General features: G+C 47.4%; 1 protein-coding gene across 3 annotated transcripts in view; it reads right to left on the bottom strand.

Annotated features, from left to right (window-relative positions):
* The window catches only part of LOC140069328 (Fc receptor-like protein 5), a 46,747-nt gene that overhangs the window by 13,585 nt on the left and 16,466 nt on the right, over positions 1-16,696 (bottom strand). For all 3 annotated transcript variants that reach the window (XM_072114886.1, XM_072114887.1, XM_072114889.1), the window contains exons 4-6: positions 14,832-14,852; positions 3,820-4,077; positions 3,447-3,707 (exon numbers count right to left, since the gene is read on the bottom strand). In XM_072114886.1, the coding sequence (XP_071970987.1) occupies positions 3,447-3,707; positions 3,820-4,077; positions 14,832-14,852 (540 nt within the window). The remainder of the gene's footprint in view (positions 1-3,446; positions 3,708-3,819; positions 4,078-14,831; positions 14,853-16,696) is intronic.

Here is a 16,696-nt window from a genome sequence, read left to right as displayed (position 1 = left end):
CTGATTAAAAATGCAAAGTGCCCAATTATTGTTCTGTTACTATATTTAATCAGGCCTACATACTCCTATGCAATATGCAGGTATACAAAGCTTTTTATTTATATACTTTTTACTTAGTTTGGTTCTGGTGCTTTTGCTAATTTATGTACCATGTTCCTGGTCGCAGGCACACACATGTGCCTTCCTGTGCCCCTAAAGCTCAGCAGATTCTCTTACCTTGCCGCCCTCCAGCGACGGGCTCTGGTGAAACCGGGTACCACTTAGACTCTGCTCCCAGGTGTCCGCTTACATCATCGTTCATGGTGATCCAGTGCTCCTGGTTCCTGACATTAAGATCCGGCCATGGATCCCAAGGTTCTGCTACCTGAAGTATCTGATCTCACCACCATCATGGCCCAGCAGTCCCAGCAGCCATGCAGGGTCTACAACTTGATCGGCTGGCTGCCATCATGCAGCATCTATTAGCGACCCAGCAGCAGCAACAACAGTGTCCGGCTCCTGTGGCACTCTCCGCTACCACGGCTTCATCATCTTCTGCAGAACCCAGACTGCGTCTGTCCATGTCCTCTAAGTATGTCGGAGACCCTAAGTTGTGTAGGGGGTTCATCACACAGTGCTCTCTATACATCAAGCTGATGCCTTCACAGTTTATCTCTGAATGATCTAAGGTAGCTTTCATGATCAGCCTCCTCTCTGGGAAAGCCCTGGCCTGGTCCACCCCCCTCTGGGAGAGAAATGACTAAGCAATGCACCCAGTCACAGCTAACATATTCTCTTTCCTCGCCGAATTCCACTCTTGGAGGAACCAGCTTGGGCGTCTTCCACTGAGACTGCTCGCTTGTTCAAGCCTTTACACTGTAATACACTTGTATTGCAGTGTACAGTTTAAGTAGCTGAGCATACCGCGCATGCTCAGTTACATACAGCCGGGTCCTACCAGGAAGGCAGAACCTGGCGGGGATAGCAGCCGGAAGCCTCGGGTCACTCGTCGGAACCCGGGGGAACCGGCAGGAGTGATCGGATCCCCCGGAGTTTTTCCGATCCCGGGTGTTAGTGCCAGGTCTGGGCTGTGAGATCACAGCCCGACACCGGCACCAGCGAGACCCGGTGTCCCGAAATCTTCTTCTGACGCACCGCCGTAGAAAGGCGTACGCGTCAGAAGAAGTACCCTTAATGACCGCCGTAAAAAGCCGATACGGCGGTCATTAAGGGGTTACATAAGGGGACACTGTTGCTCTATGTGCTTCCCCAGTCCACATCCATATTATTGGGCTTTCCTTGGTTGCAGCAACACTCTCCAGTCCTGGCAGACTGGGGAGGTTCTTCTCTGGGCTCTCGGATGCCAATCTCACTGCCTCATGGCTCTCCACCCGGTCTCCTTTGTGTCTTCTTCACTGTAATCCAAGCCTTTGGTGGGTCTTCCTGCTGCTTATGTGGAATATGCATATGTCTTCTCAGAGAAGCAAGCAGAGACTCTGCCTCCACACCACCCATACAACTGCCCCATAAAGCTGCTCCCTGGCACTTCACCTCCCAGAGGTCGAGTTTACCCACTCTCCGTGCCCGAGACCACGGTTATGAAAGCCTACATCAAGGAAATTTTGCAGAAGGGCTTCATTCGCAAGTCTTCATCTCCTGCCGGGGCTGGATTCTTTTATATAGCTAAAGAATCCGGTTCTATTTTCCCCTGCATTGACTACCATGGACTTAAGTTACAGTGAAGAACCGTTATCCTTTACCCCATAATCACATAAATCTTTGACTACCACTGTGGCCTTCACTAAATTAGACCTGAGATAATCTTGAGGTAATCACATCCGCATCCATGAGGACGATGAGTGGAAGACTGCCTTCAACACTCGGGATGGGCACTCTGAATATCTGATCATGCCCTTTGGATTATGCAATGTGCCTGCAGTTTTTGAGGAATTTGTCAATGACATCTTCAGAGATTTGCTTTATACTTGTGTCATGGTCTAATTGGACGATATCCAGGTGTATTCTTCTGACCTGGAGTCTCATCAGTTCAATACAAGTTCTCAGGCACCTAAGGGCCAATCGTCTATGTTCCAAACTCCAGACATCATCTCCGACAGGAGAAATTCGGGCTATACAGAAATTCCTGGGATTCGCTAATTATTACCAGCATTTTATACCACATTTTTCCTCTCTTGTCTCTCCCTTTGTGGCCTTGACAAAAAAAGGATGCTAATCCTAAGCTCTGGCCTCTGTCGGCTGAAGAGGCGTTCTCCAAGCTTAAGTCCGCCTTTGCCTCTGCTCCTGTTCTCACACGACCTGATACGGAGAAGCCTTGACGCGCTCCAGCGATGGTTTCCTCTAAGGTTTAAAGAGCCAGTGCATCAATGATTGGTGCTGGCCGACAGCCTTCCAAGATAAATTCCCGGCCTCTTCCTGTGCCCCCTGATGGATCTTCGTGCCTTGTGACTTAGCGAAAGACCTTCTGCTACATCCCCGACTCTGATCCCGCGCTGCCTGTCCTGACCTTCTGCATGACCACGACTCTGTGCTTGCCTTCTGATTCTGAACCTTGCCTTGGCCACCACCGCAGACAAAGTTGTGCCTGTGGAGCGACCTCGTGGTACCACACTGCAGCAAATACAAATCGCTTTGCGGCGAGCTCTGGTGAAAACCGGGTGCCACTTAGACTTCACCCCCAGGTGTCGGCTTACATCATCATCCGCGGTGGTCCAGTGGGTCCACTACCACTGGCTTCTGACAGTACATGTGTAATGTGCCTAGTTATGTTTCTGTAGTTTTGTTTGGAACTTGGAATCTTTTTGGACTTTTTGGACTTTGCACATAGCTCATAGAAAAGTATTGACTGCAAAGATTTCCATTACTTGGAGTTAAAATAATCATTATAAACATTCCTATTATTCTCCATCTCATCCTCTAACCTTAGTTTCAATAGGGGGACATAGGTGTTACTAGTTTACCAAGGTAACTCTCAAAGTTATTTGTCACTCACTCTCCCTGTCCATCTCTTTTTCTCTATCAATTTTACCTCACACATAAGTTGTCTAATACTCATTGCCTATAGTAACCAATAACAGCAAGAGCTTATATTAATGACCTGTGGCAAAACAGCAACCAATCACGGCTCAACTTCTAACTGCCACAGCAGAAGCAGCAGACAATGGCTCTTGTATATGGTGATTAATAAGTGTATTTTGGAAAGCGCAGGGTGAAAATTTCCAAATCTAGTCTAAGACATTCACTGTCACATAAAGCGGCTGTGCAAAATATTGTGATTGTAAACGTGCTGGTCCTTTAGACGACATAAATACATACACACACATCTATTAGATAAACAGAAACAATGGCACATATCCTTGATATTTCTCCTTTATTAAACCTACTCTAAAATGGACTATATATTACAGATACTGCAGGAATAATTCTGACATAAATGATCATAGACTTACCTTCAACAGATACAAAAACTCTGTCTTCATATATTTGGTTTAATTTGACATCATCAACTTCTTTCCTACATTTGTATGTCCCGACAGTAGTCCTATCAACTTCTCCAATATGATATTCTGCATAATCTCCCCAGTCTCTAATGACTCTGTTGTCTTTAAAAAATATTGTCCGTCCTCCTTTATATCCAGGATAGTGGCGACATCTTAAAGTTAATAAATCTCCTTCATAGACATATAGAGGGGTCTGCAGGATGACATAATCTGTAATACACAATGATATAGGATGAGGAGACATAGATGACCTCTTATCCGTCTGTGTGTGATACAACTTGTTACCTTGTCTGTAGATCTATGATCTGGTAGAGTTACTCACCATAAATAACGCCCAGTGTAACAGGGTCACTTATCTCTCCAGATCTGGTCTGACATTGGTAACTTCCACTGTCTGATGTTCCAGCATCTTGTATTGTATAGGATTTCCCATTGTGTACAGGATAATTGTCCTTGTACCATATATAATCCATCCCCTCTCCTATAGTAGATCCCACATCACAGGTCATTGTCATCTTCTCTGATGTAAATATCTTCTTGTAGTTGGGGGTGAAGGTCACTACAGGTCTAATAGAGGCTCCTGTAAGACATTTAGGAGAAATTTAATACGACTTACCAACCCGATTTTGACATAGACATCAACAATCCAGACCTTCCTCCTCAATTATTAATAATAATTGTAATTTTTTGGAGCACATAGAGTACTGCCATGCACCACATTAAGCTATTACAGTGCAGAATCCTGCGACTCTCCTTCATTGTGTATTATGTAGAGGTTGTTAAAACAATGGGGCACATACGCGGGGATTGTGGTTCACGTGGCCCTTTTTGAGAGCTGAGTGTGCATGTCTAGTGGTGTGACAAGGCGATTGCTAGAGAGCTCAGTGTGCATGTACAACATCCCCTACCGGGGCCTAGCCTTTTCTCGGGGCCTGGAGGCAGCTGGGGCCCAGAATACCGTAGTGGCTGGCGGTTGCAGCCTAGGGCACGCTGTGGTCACTGTGCTTGCTATAGGGACCGGAGGGCTGTCCTACAGCCTGCCAGATCTCCAGCAGGTGGTGTGTGCAAGAAAATGTAGAGGGAGAAGCTGATGTACTGGTTCTCCCTGGGGCAACCCCTTAGTGTCCGTATTATATGTCCCTGGGTAATGGGTGGGGCGCCCTTAGAGTTACAGCCGTACTTAGGGAACAGACGGAGGCAACGTGGTACAAAACAACTCACGGTTCTTTATTCGAACAACTGCAGGCAACAAGCCAAACAATCTGGTTACAGTTGCCGGATTATTGGAGATTCTGGATTACTGGAGTGGTCATGGAGAGTGTCCTCAGGTATAGGTTCACCAGCCTGGTAGCAGGTGCAGGATGGGAGGCAGCTGTGTCCAGGTATGGAAGCTGCAGCTTTATCCTGGGTGTTCTGTGTGTGGCACTGAAGGTGTGTCACACTATCTCTCGATCACTAACAGTCTATGCTCTATATTGAGAGCTGAGGCCTAGGAGGCCTGTAGTAAAAGCTTGTTCTCTAAGATTATGCTCCTCAGTCAGGAGCTAGGTTCCAGGAGCTGTCTCTGGTAAGATACTTGAGGTCTGTCTGTGTGACAGACCTGGTGGTAAAGAGGACTTGCCCCTTCCTGTCCAGAGGTTTTGTTAAACCCTAGTCAGGTGGTGCTCACTCTACAATTACACTCCAGCTTACAGATAAAAATACAATCGGATGACAGCACTCAACATAAAACACATACCCCGTTAACCCATGCTGTACAGGCAGGGTCTACAGCTGCTAATTACCTTACAATGACTGCATTACCCTAAAGGTGAGTTGATCAGGCTCATCTAGAGGGAGCTCACAGGTCTTATTTGCAAGCAATCCCTTGCCTATACGTCGGCAGGGGTGTTGCACATGTCTAGTGGTGTGACAAGGTGACTGCTAGAGAGCTCAGTGTGCATGTCTAGTGGTGTGACAAGGTGACAGCTAGAGAGCTCAGTGTGCATGTCTAGTGGTGTGACAAGGTGACAGCTAGAGAGCTCAGTGTGCATGTCTAGTGGTGTGACAAGGTGACAGCTAGAGAGCTCAGTGTGCATGTCCAGTGGTGTGACAAGGTGACAGCTAGAGAGCTCAGTGTGCATGTCCAGTGGTGTGACAAGGTGACTCCTAGAGAACTCAGTGTGCATGTCCAGTGGTGTGACAAGGTGACAGCTAGAGAGGCAGGAGTGGATGTAGAGCGGGATTCTTATTGGTCCCAATATAAATGCAATAAGTGGTGGCTGTGGATAATAATTGGAGTGCTGGAGCTGTATGAGGTGGGATTTATGTTCAATTTGTGTCCTGAGTGAAAGGTGAGTGCAAGTTTGAGTAGGCTAAATTAACCTGTACAGTCGCACCCCAAGTCACGTGATGAGGCAGCGGCGCCCTCGTCATGACAACACCCCTTGAAGTTCACCCCATTTGTAAATATTACAAAAACATGAATGTATTTTTTTGATGTTTCATGGACAAAAGCATCATAATTGATCCAACTAAGATGTGCACTGTATTCAGGGAATTATGCAACGTTTCTACATAGTGGGCCCCACCGGCTGGCATATTTATGTGTAAAAGTCTAACATCATTGTGGTGCATGCCCCTTAATGAGTGCATCAGAAAAAAAACTGGTGCCCTTAGTTTATGCACTTGGGGCATCCGCATAGTGCGCCACATTCATGAAGACTGATATGTACAGATATGTACAGCGACGACACATATGTACAAAGTAGTGCAAAATTAGTTAACTCTTTCAGTAGGACCATACAACCAAAGCTTTGATTAAGACTAGAGATGAGCGAACACTAAAATGCTCGGGTACTCGTTATTCGAGACGAACTTTTCCCGATGCTCGAGTGCTCGTCTCGAATAACGAACCCCATTGAAGTCAATGGGAGACTCGAGCATTTTTCAAGGGGACCAAGGCTCTGCACAGGGAAGCTTGGCCAAACACCTGGGAACCTCAGAAAAGGATGGAAACACCACGGAAATGGACAGGAAACAGCAGGGGCAGCATGCATGGATGCCTCTGAGGCTGCTTAATCGCACCATTATGCCAAAATTATGGGCAACAGCATGGCCATGACAGAGTGACAGAATGAAGCTAGATAGCATGTAAAACATCCAATAATTGACCCTGACACTATAGGGGACGGCATGCAGAGGCAGAGGCAGCGGCAGCAGGCTAGAGAGTGGCATGGCGACATACCCTAATTGGACTCAGGCTTCAAACCAATGGGTGTCAGAGAGGAACCAAAGGAGGTGAGCAAGAAGCGCTCAAATAATATCAGTACATGATAAAAGTTTGCCAGTATATTTTGTGGATTACACAGCAGGGTGGCGACAAAGTTAACATGGAAGCCATGAAAACAACCCAAAATTCTGCCTGACACAGCTCGTTTGATAAGGGGACCATGTATGCTTACAGTTCATGCCAGTCGCTGCACTGGCTGCCAGTCTCCTTTCGAATACAGTTTAAAATAATAATAACCCTCATCCATAAAGCTCTGTATAATGCTGCACCCCCCTACCTCTCCTCTCTTATCTCAGTCTATCGCCCAACCCGTGCTCTTAGATCCGCCAGTGATCTTAGATTAACCTCTACCCTAGTGCGGACCTCCCACTCGCGTCTCCAAGACTTCTCTAGAGCTGCACCAATTCTATGGAATGCTCTGCTCCGGACTATCAGACTAATACCTAACCTCCAAAGTTTCAAACGTGCTCTTAAAACCCATTTCTTTAGGCAAGCCTATAACACTCATTAACTGCATGAAGTTTTAACTCTTCTACTAACCCGTCCTGTGTCGTCCTCCCATCTGTTATCCAGCAACCAACAGGCACCAGACTTCTCTGCAGTCCCATTCACCCTGGACCTGGTATATAAGATGACGGCTGAGTGGTTCAAGCGACAGCAATTCCATTTATTATATTTTTTTCTATTCCCTAAGAAGAATGGCTTGACCATTAAATATTCTTTTACCTCGTGTTACCCCATCATCTTCATAAACCGTAAGCTCTGGCGAGCAGGGACCTCACTCCTGTTGTTCCATACAAATGTTGTGCTCTGTTACATTACATTTGTATTTGTTTCCTATGATTTGTAAAGCGCTACAGAATATGATGACGCTATATAAATAAAGATTATTATTATTATTATTATGGAGGCAGTGAACTAGTAGTAGATTAAAGGTGCTGCAACTATGTTAGTTGGATCTTGGGATGGAGCTGGCGCTCTGCAGCCAGGCGAGCTTTTGCCAATCCAAGCCCCTGTCTCTAGGCTACTCCCCAAACAGCACTTCTAAGAACCTTTTGTATAAGATCAAGTGTATTAGCGTTCTTATAAGTTTAGGATATGGCGGGTGAGGGGAATGTAAACAGATGCGCAAGAAGCGCTGAAATAATATCCCTAAATGGTAAAAGTTTGCAAGTATATTTTGTGGATTACACAGCAGGGTGGCGACAAAGTTAACAACTTTGATGTGGAATGCCCTGTAATAGCTCTTGGGCGGTGTGCCTTTTATCGCCTAGGCTCAGCAGTTTCAGCACCGCCTGCTGTCGCTTAGCGACGGCACTGCTGCTGTGCCTAGAGCTACCGACTGATGGCGCCATGCCCACGGATGGTAATTCGGAGGAGGAGGAGGTGGAGGAGGGGTGGGAGGAGGTATAGTAGGCCTTTGAGACCTGGACCGAGGTAGGCCCCGCAATTCTCTGCGTCGGCAGTATATGACCAGCCCCAGGGTCAGACTCGGTCCCAGCCTGCACCAAGTTAAGTGTAGTAGCGTTCTTATAAGTTTGGGATATGGCGGGTGAGGGGAATGTAAACAGATGCGCAAGAAGCGCATGATGCGCATGGAGCTGGCGCTCCGCTGCCAGGCGAGCTTTCGCCAATTCAAGCCCCTGTCTCTAGGCTACTCCCCAAACAGCACTTCTAAGAACCTTTTGTATAAGATCAAGTGTAGTAGCGTTCTTATAAGTTTAGGATATGCCGGGTGAGGGGAATGTAAACAGATGCGCAAGAAGCGCTGAAATAATATCCCTAAATGGTAAAAGTTTGCCAGTATATTTTGTGGATAACACAGCAGGGTGGCGACAAAGTTAACAACTTTGATGTGGAATCCATGAAAACAACCCAAATTTCTGCCTGACACACCTCGTTTGATAAAGGGACGATGTATGGAGGCAGCTATATGGACGACTTTTGGAGGTAGCAATGGAGACAACGTGTGGAGGCTGCTATGGAGACAATTTAATTTGGATAGTGCCTGTATGTGGCAGTCCCAAACATTTTTCAAACCAGAGGAGCAGGTAGGTGGCCCTGCAGTAAAATGGAATAGATTGAGTGCCTGTATGTGGCAGTCCCAAAAATGTTTCAAACCAGAGGAGCAGGTAGGTGGCCCTCCAGTAAAATGGAATAGATTGAGTGCCTGTATGTGGCAGTCCCAAAAATGTTTCAAACCAGAGGAGCAGGTAGGTGGCCCTGCAGTAAAATGGAATAGATTGAGTGCCTGTATGTGGCAGTCCCAAAAATGTTTCAAACCAGAGGAGCAGGTAGGTGGCCCTGCAGTAAAATGGAATAGATTGAGTGCCTGTATGTGGCAGTCCCAAACATTTTTCAAACCAGAGGAGCAGGTAGGTGGCCCTCCAGTAAAATGGAATAGATTGAGTGCCTGTATGTGGCAGTCCCAAAAATGTTTCAAACCAGAGGAGCAGGTAGGTGGCCCTGCAGTAAAATGGAATAGATTGAGTGCCTGTATGTGGCACTCACAAAAATTGTTTCAAACAGAGGACCAGGTAGGTGGCCCTCCAGAAAAATTAAATGCATGAAGTACTATAGCAAGAGCCAGTGGGCCCTGTCAAAAAATAGCCATTTTCCTCTGCTTTACTGTACAAAGAGGAGGAGAAGGAGGAAAATGAGGAGGAGGAGGAGTGGATCAATTATTCAGGTTGAGCTTCCTTCACCTGGTGGAGATTGGAAATTCTGAGAAATCCAGCCTTTATTCATTTTAATAAGCGTCAGCCTGTCAGCGCTGTCAGTCGACAGGCGTGTACGCTTATCGGTGATGATGCCACCAGCTGCACTGAAAACCCGCTCGGACAAGACGCTAGCGGCAGGGCAGGCAAGAACCTCCAAGGCGTAGAGCGCCAGTTCGTGCCACATGTCCAGCTTTGAAACCCAGTAGTTGTAGGGAGCTGTGTGATCATTTAGGACGATGGTATGGTCAGCTACGTACTCCCTCACCATCTTTCTGTAAAGATCAGCCCTACTCTGCCGAGACTGGGGACAGGTGACAGTGTCTTGCTGGGGTGACATAAAGCTGGCAAAAGCCTTGTAAAGCGTACCCTTGCCAGTGCTGGACAAGCTGCCTGCTCGCCTACTCTCCCTCGCTACTTGTCCCGCAGAACTACGCACTCTGCCGCTAGCGCTGTCAGAAGGGAAATACTGTTTCAGCTTGTGCACCAGGGCCTGCTGGTATTCATGCATTCTCACACTCCTTTCCTCTGCAGGGATGAGAGTGGAAAGATTTTGCTTGTACCGTGGGTCCAGGAGAGTGAACACCCAGTAATCGGTGCTGGAATAAATTCTTTGAACGCGAGGGTCACGGGATAGGCAGCCTAGCATGAAATCTGCCATATGCGCCAGAGTACCAACGCGTAAGAATTCACTCCCCTCCCTGGCCTGACTGTCCATTTCCTCCTCCTCCAACTCCTCCAACTCCTCTTCTTCTGCCCATACACGCTGAACAGTAAAGGACTCAACAATGGTCCCCTCTTGTGTCTCGCCAACATTCTCCTCCTCTTCCTCCTCATCCTCCTCCACCTCCACCTCCTCCGATATGCGCTGAGAAACAGACCTGAGGGTGCTTTGGCTATCAACAAGGGAATATTCTTCCCCTGTCTCTTGTGACGAGCGCAAAGCTTCCGACTTCATGCTGACCAGAGAGTTTTTCAACAGGCCAAGCAGCGGGATGGTGAGGCTGATGATGGCGGCATCGCCACTGACCATCTGTGTTGACTCCTCAAAGTTACTCAGCACCTGACAGATATCAGACATCCACGTCCACTCCTCATTGTAGACTTGAGGAAGCTGACTGACCTGACTACCAGTTCTGGTGGAAGTTGACATCTGGCAGTCTACAATCGCTCTGCGCTGCTGGTAAACTCTGGATAACATGGTCAGTGTTGAATTCCACCTCGTGGGCACGTCGCACAACAGTCGGTGAGCGGGCAGTTGGAGGCGGCGCTGCGCTGCCCTGAGAGTGGCAGCATCTGGGCTGGACTTCCTGAAATGCGCACAGATGCGGCGCACCTTCGTGAGCAAATCAGACAGATTGGGGTATGTCTTGAGGAAACGCTGAACTATCAGATTTAACACATGGGCCAGGCATGGCACATGTGTCAGTCTGCCAAGTTGCAGAGCCGCCACCAGGTTACGGCCGTTGTCACACACAACCATTCCCGGCTTGAGGTTCAGCGGTGACAGCCACAGATCAGTCTGCGCCGTGATGCCCTGTAATAGCTCTTGGGCGGTGTGCCTTTTGTCGCCTAGGCTCAGCAGTTTGAGCACCGCCTGCTGTCGCTTAGCGACGGCACTGCTGCTGTGCCTAGAGCTACCGACTGATGGCGCCGTGCCCACGGATGGTAGTTCGGAGGAGGAGGTGGAGGAGGGGTGGGAGGAGGAGGAGGCATAGTAGGCCTGAAACACCTGGACCGAGGTAGGCCCCGCAATCCTCGGCGTCGGCAGTATATGAGCAGCCCCAGGGTCAGACTCGGTCCCAGCCTCCACCAAGTTAACCCAATGTGCCGTCAGAGATATATAGTGGCCCTGCCCGGCAGCACTCGTCCACGTGTCCGTGGTCAGGTGGACCTTGTCAGAAACGGCGTTGGTCAGGGCACGGATTATGTTGTCTGACACGTGCTGGTGCAGGGCTGGGACGGCACATCGGGAAAAGTAGTGGCGGCTGGGGACCGAATACCGAGGGGCGGCCGCCGCCATGAGGCTGCGAAAGGCCTCGGTCTCTACTAGCCTATAGGGCAGCATCTCCAGGCTTAGCAATCTGGAAATGTGCACATTAAGGGCTTGGGCGTGCGGGTGGGTTGCACTATATTTGCGTTTCCGCTCCAGCGTCTGGGGTATGGAGAGCTGAACGCTGGTGGATGCTGTGGAGGATCGTGGAGGCGACGATGGGGTTTTTGTGGCAGGGTCCTGGGCAGGGGGCTGACTAGCAGCTGACACAGGGGAAGGAGCAGTGGTGTGCACGGCCGGAGGTGAACGGGCTTGTTGCCACTGAGTGGGGTGTTTAGCATTCATATGCCTGCGCATACTGGTGGTAGTTAAGCTAGTAGTGGTGGAACCCCTGCTGAGCCTGGTTTGGCAAATGTTGCACACCACAGTCCGTCGGTCATCCGGTGTTTCCTTAAAGAACCTCCAGACTTCTGAAGATCTAGCCCTCGCCGCAAGAGCCCTCGCCACGGGAGCTTCACTAGTTGACACATTTGGCGCTGATGCACCAGCTCTGGCCCTGCCTCTCCGTCTGGCCCCACCACTGCCTCTTCCAACCTGTTCTGGTCGAGGACTCTCCTCCGTCTCAGAAGCACTGTGTTCACCCGGCCTCTCAACCCAGCTTGGGTCTGTCACCTCATCATCCTCCGATCCCTCAGTCTGCTCCCCCCTCGGACTTCCTGCCCTGACAACAACTTCCCCACTGTCTGACAACCGTGTCTCCTCATCGTCGGACACCTCTTTACACACTTCCACTACGTCAAGAAGGTCATCATCACCCACAGACTGTGACTGGTGGAAAACCTGGGCATCGGAAAACCTGGGCAACCGGACAAGTGGTTTGTGACTGTGGGAAGGGTCCAGAAAACAGTTCCTCAGAGTATGCCGGTTCAAATGCCAAATTTTCCTGGGAGGGGGCAGACTGGGGGGGAGGAGGCTGAGGTGCAGGAGCTGGAGGAGTGGCGATTTCGGTGACATGGGTGGACTGCGTGGAAGACTGACTGGCGGTGGACAAATTGCTCGAAGCATTGTCAGCAATCCACGACATCACCTGTTCGCACTGTTCTGGCCTCAACAGTGCTCTACCACGAGTCCCAGTAACTTCAGACATGAACCTAGGGAGTGTAGCTCTGCGGCGTTCCCCTGCTCCCTCATCAGCGGGTGGTGTCTCACCCCGCCCAGGACCACGGCCTCTGACCCCTGCAGTAGTTGGACGCCCACATCCCCGCCCTCGTCCTCTACCCCTAGCCCTCGGGTTAAACATTTTTAAAATGAGAGTTATAACTTTATTTTTTTTTTTAACTTTTTTTTGTTTTTTTTTGTGTTTTTTGTTTTTTTTTGTGTTTTTTGTTTTTTTTTGAGTTTTTAAAACCAAACAATGCTATCCTATTGCTATGGCTATTTTCTAGCCAAGTATCAAAGCACACTACTATGCCAGATGAGATGACACTGAGTTAGTGCCTAATTGAAATCCAACCCCTACTAAATTTTCCCACTTCGGTCTATGCTATGGATATGTGCGTCACTAAGCGCAGAACACAGCGGTCGCAAGTCTCACTACAAATTGCTCAGAATTGGCTAGTACATGCACTGCAGAAAGTACAGCCACCAGCAGATCAACCAGAAATCAAATATATAGAACGCTACTGTATGCGTAAGTAAGCTCTTTGTATTCTCCTATGGCTATTTTCTAGCCAAGTATCAAAGCACACTACTATGCCAGATGAGATGACACTGAGTTAGTGCCTAATTGAAATCCAACCCCTACTAAATTTTCCCACTTCGGTCTTTGCTATGGATATGTGCGTCACTAAGCGCAGAACACAGCGGTCGCAAGTCTCACTACAAATTGCTCAGAATTGGCTAGTACATGCACTGCAGAAAGTACAGCCACCAGCAGATCAACCAGAAATCAAATATATAGAACGCTACTGTATGCGTAAGTAAGCTCTTTGTATTCTCCTATGGCTATTTTCTAGCCAAGTATCAAAGCACACTACTATGCCAGATGAGATGACACTGAGTTAGTGCCTAATTGAAATCCAACCCCTACTAAATTTTCCCACTTCGGTCTTTGCTATGGATATGTGCGTCACTAAGCGCAGAACACAGCGGTCGCAAGTCTCACTACAAATTGCTCAGAATTGGCTAGTACATGCACTGCAGAAAGTACAGCCACCAGCAGATCAACCAGAAATCAAATATATAGAACGCTACTGTATGCGTAAGTAAGCTCTTTGTATTCTCCTATGGCTATTTTCTAGCCAAGTATCAAAGCACACTACTATGCCAGATGAGATGACACTGAGTTAGTGCCTAATTGAAATCCAACCCCTACTAAATTTTCCCACTTCGGTCTTTGCTATGGATATGTGCGTCACTAAGCGCAGAACACAGCGGTCGCAAGTCTCACTACAAATTGCTCAGAATTGGCTAGTACATGCACTGCAGAAAGTACAGCCACCAGCAGATCAACCAGAAATCAAATATATAGAACGCTACTGTATGCGTAAGTAAGCTCTTTGTATTCTCCTATGGCTATTTTCTAGCCAAGTATCAAAGCACACTACTATGCCAGATGAGATGACACTGAGTTAGTGCCTAATTGAAATCCAACCCCTACTAAATTTTCCCACTTCGGTCTTTGCTATGGATATGTGTGCCACTAAGAGCTAAACACAACGGTAGCAAGTCCCCCTGCTAATTCCTCACAAAATGGTACTAGATGCAAATTAAAATAAAAAAAGTAGAACGTTATTGTAGCCCTAAGAAGGGCTGTTGGGTTCTTTGAGAATCACTCCTGCCTAACAGTAAGCTAATAGAACACCCTAACGCTTTCCCTGACCAGCAGCAGCTCTCTCCCTAGCGGCATCCAGACACAGAATGATCCGAGCAGCGCGGGCAGCGGCTAGTCTATCCCAGGGTCACCTGATCTGGCCAGCCAACCACTGCTATCGACGTGTAAGGGTACCACGTCATGCTGGGTGGAGTGCAGAGTCTCCTGGCTTGTGATTGGCTCTGTTTCTGGCCGCCAAAAAGCAAAACGGCGGGAGCTGCCATTTTCTCGAGCGGGCGAAGTATTCGTCCGAGCAACGAGCAGTTTCGAGTACCCTAATGCTCGACCGAGCATCAAGCTCGGACGAGCATGTTCGCTCATCTCTAGTAGAGACATACCCCAACAGAGGTGGTTCTACAAAGTATTTACCCCTTGGTGGGGAGAGGAGTGAGTACTTATGCATGTCAAACTTTTAAAAAAATTTTAATTGCAAAACCATGTATTATTGCCTTGTATACAATAAAGGATGATGGTCACTTACCTTCTTGTATCAGAACCAGCCCTGTAAAAAAAGAGTAGAGGAGTTACTAAATATAATATGGTTTTTGCACATTTCCTTGTTGCAGGTGGAAATTAGGGAAACATTTTCTTCATGTTGTCCCATTTTATCTACTTTAGGCTACCATAAAAATAAATTGGACAGTTACATCATTTCTGGAGTGGTTAGGTTCGCTAGCAGTCACATTTCTTTGGAGAGATCCTTGTACTGTCCGTTCAGGTATTTGTACATTGTAATGAGGTCTCCCCTCAGTCGTCTTTTTTCTAAACTGAATAATCCCAAATTTTGTAATCTGTCATTGTATTCTAATCCCCCCATTCCCCTAATAATCCTGGTTGCTCTCCTCTGCACTCGTTCCAGCTCTACTATATCCTTTTTATACACTGGTGCCCAAAACTGTACACAATATTCCATGTGTGGTCTGACCAGGGATTTGTATAAGGGCAAAACTATGTCTTTATCATGAGAATCTATTCCTCTCTTCATACATCCCATAATTGCATTTGATTTAGCAGCAGCCGCCTGGCTCTGGTCACTAACATTAAGTTTACCATCCACCAATCCCCTCCAAGTCTTTTTTTGCATCAGTTTTACAAATAATGTTATCGTTTAATCACATAATTATAATTTTCATTTCCTCGATGCAAGTGCATAACCTTACATTTATCTACATTAAACCTCATCATTTATCTACATTAAACCTCATCAACCATTTCTCCAACCACTCCTCAAGCTTCCACAAATTCCTCTAATGTTATGCTCAGTGGCATAGCTATGGGTTCATATAAGGAGCGGGGGCAAACACATTCAAGTGGGCCCCTGGTCAAGTTATGCTAATTTCAGAGCTGGAAGCTGTTAACTTTCTGCAGAATCATTCCATTCAGCTATATCACTGTCTTGTACGGTCACAGTCAGGGTACGGCCACCCATGGAATTTGTATTTCATTTACAAATGCAATACAAACACTTGGGAGTGGGGTTTGACCTAATCGCATAAATGCTTCAGTTGAAATGTATGCAATCAGTAAAAAGCACCCAGTGGGGCTTATTTACTAAGGGGTCGTGGCCGCACTTTCATTGGATATTCCAACGTTTTTGAGGATTTGCACTGCTGGGACAGGCATTTAACCGGTGATTTTGGCACACGAGATCGGATTTTGGCACAACCGCACAGGCTTCCATGCGACAGAATTCGGGGCCGTGCCATCGACAGATTCGGATTGAGCGCAAGATTTAACTTACAATTTGTGCAACAAGACAATGCACTTACATGCACCAGGAAGAAGAAGGTGAACTCTGGTGAACCTGAGCGGGGAAGCGACACATGCAGGATATCGGGCGCACGATCTTAGTGCATCGTGGTAGATGTGCATTCTGGTCGGACAATGCACTTTAGGGGATCATGCAGGATGGGTAAGTAAATGTCCCCCAGTGTCTTGAATTATTTAAATGCACCGGGTGCTGTTTACTGATCACATGCATTTCGATTGAATTGCATAAGCGATTGGACCTAGCACCACCCCAGGGCATTTGTATGGCTTTGTAAAAGCAATACAGATCATAGTATCATAGTATCATAGTGTATAAGGCCAGAAAAAGACGCCATGTGTGACTATACCATCAATCTGCAATCTAGTGTAAATCATTCCCAATTCCAGTCCTCAAGCTACTGTAATCTCTACCACCTGTCAGTCTATTGAAGTCACTATCCGGTGTCTAGTGTAACCACTACAACCACTCAAATGTATATGAGCAGAAGTATCACACAGATATATGGAAGAGGCCAGCACATTACCCAGATATAAGGAGGAGACCCATGCGTTACACAAATAACGACCCCAATCAAA

The sequence above is a fragment of the Engystomops pustulosus genome, chromosome 7 (genome assembly GCF_040894005.1).
Source record: "Engystomops pustulosus chromosome 7, aEngPut4.maternal, whole genome shotgun sequence".
Taxonomy (NCBI): domain Eukaryota; kingdom Metazoa; phylum Chordata; class Amphibia; order Anura; family Leptodactylidae; genus Engystomops; species Engystomops pustulosus.
Note: the sequence above shows the minus strand (reverse complement) of the source record. Positions and strands in the feature narration are given on the sequence as shown.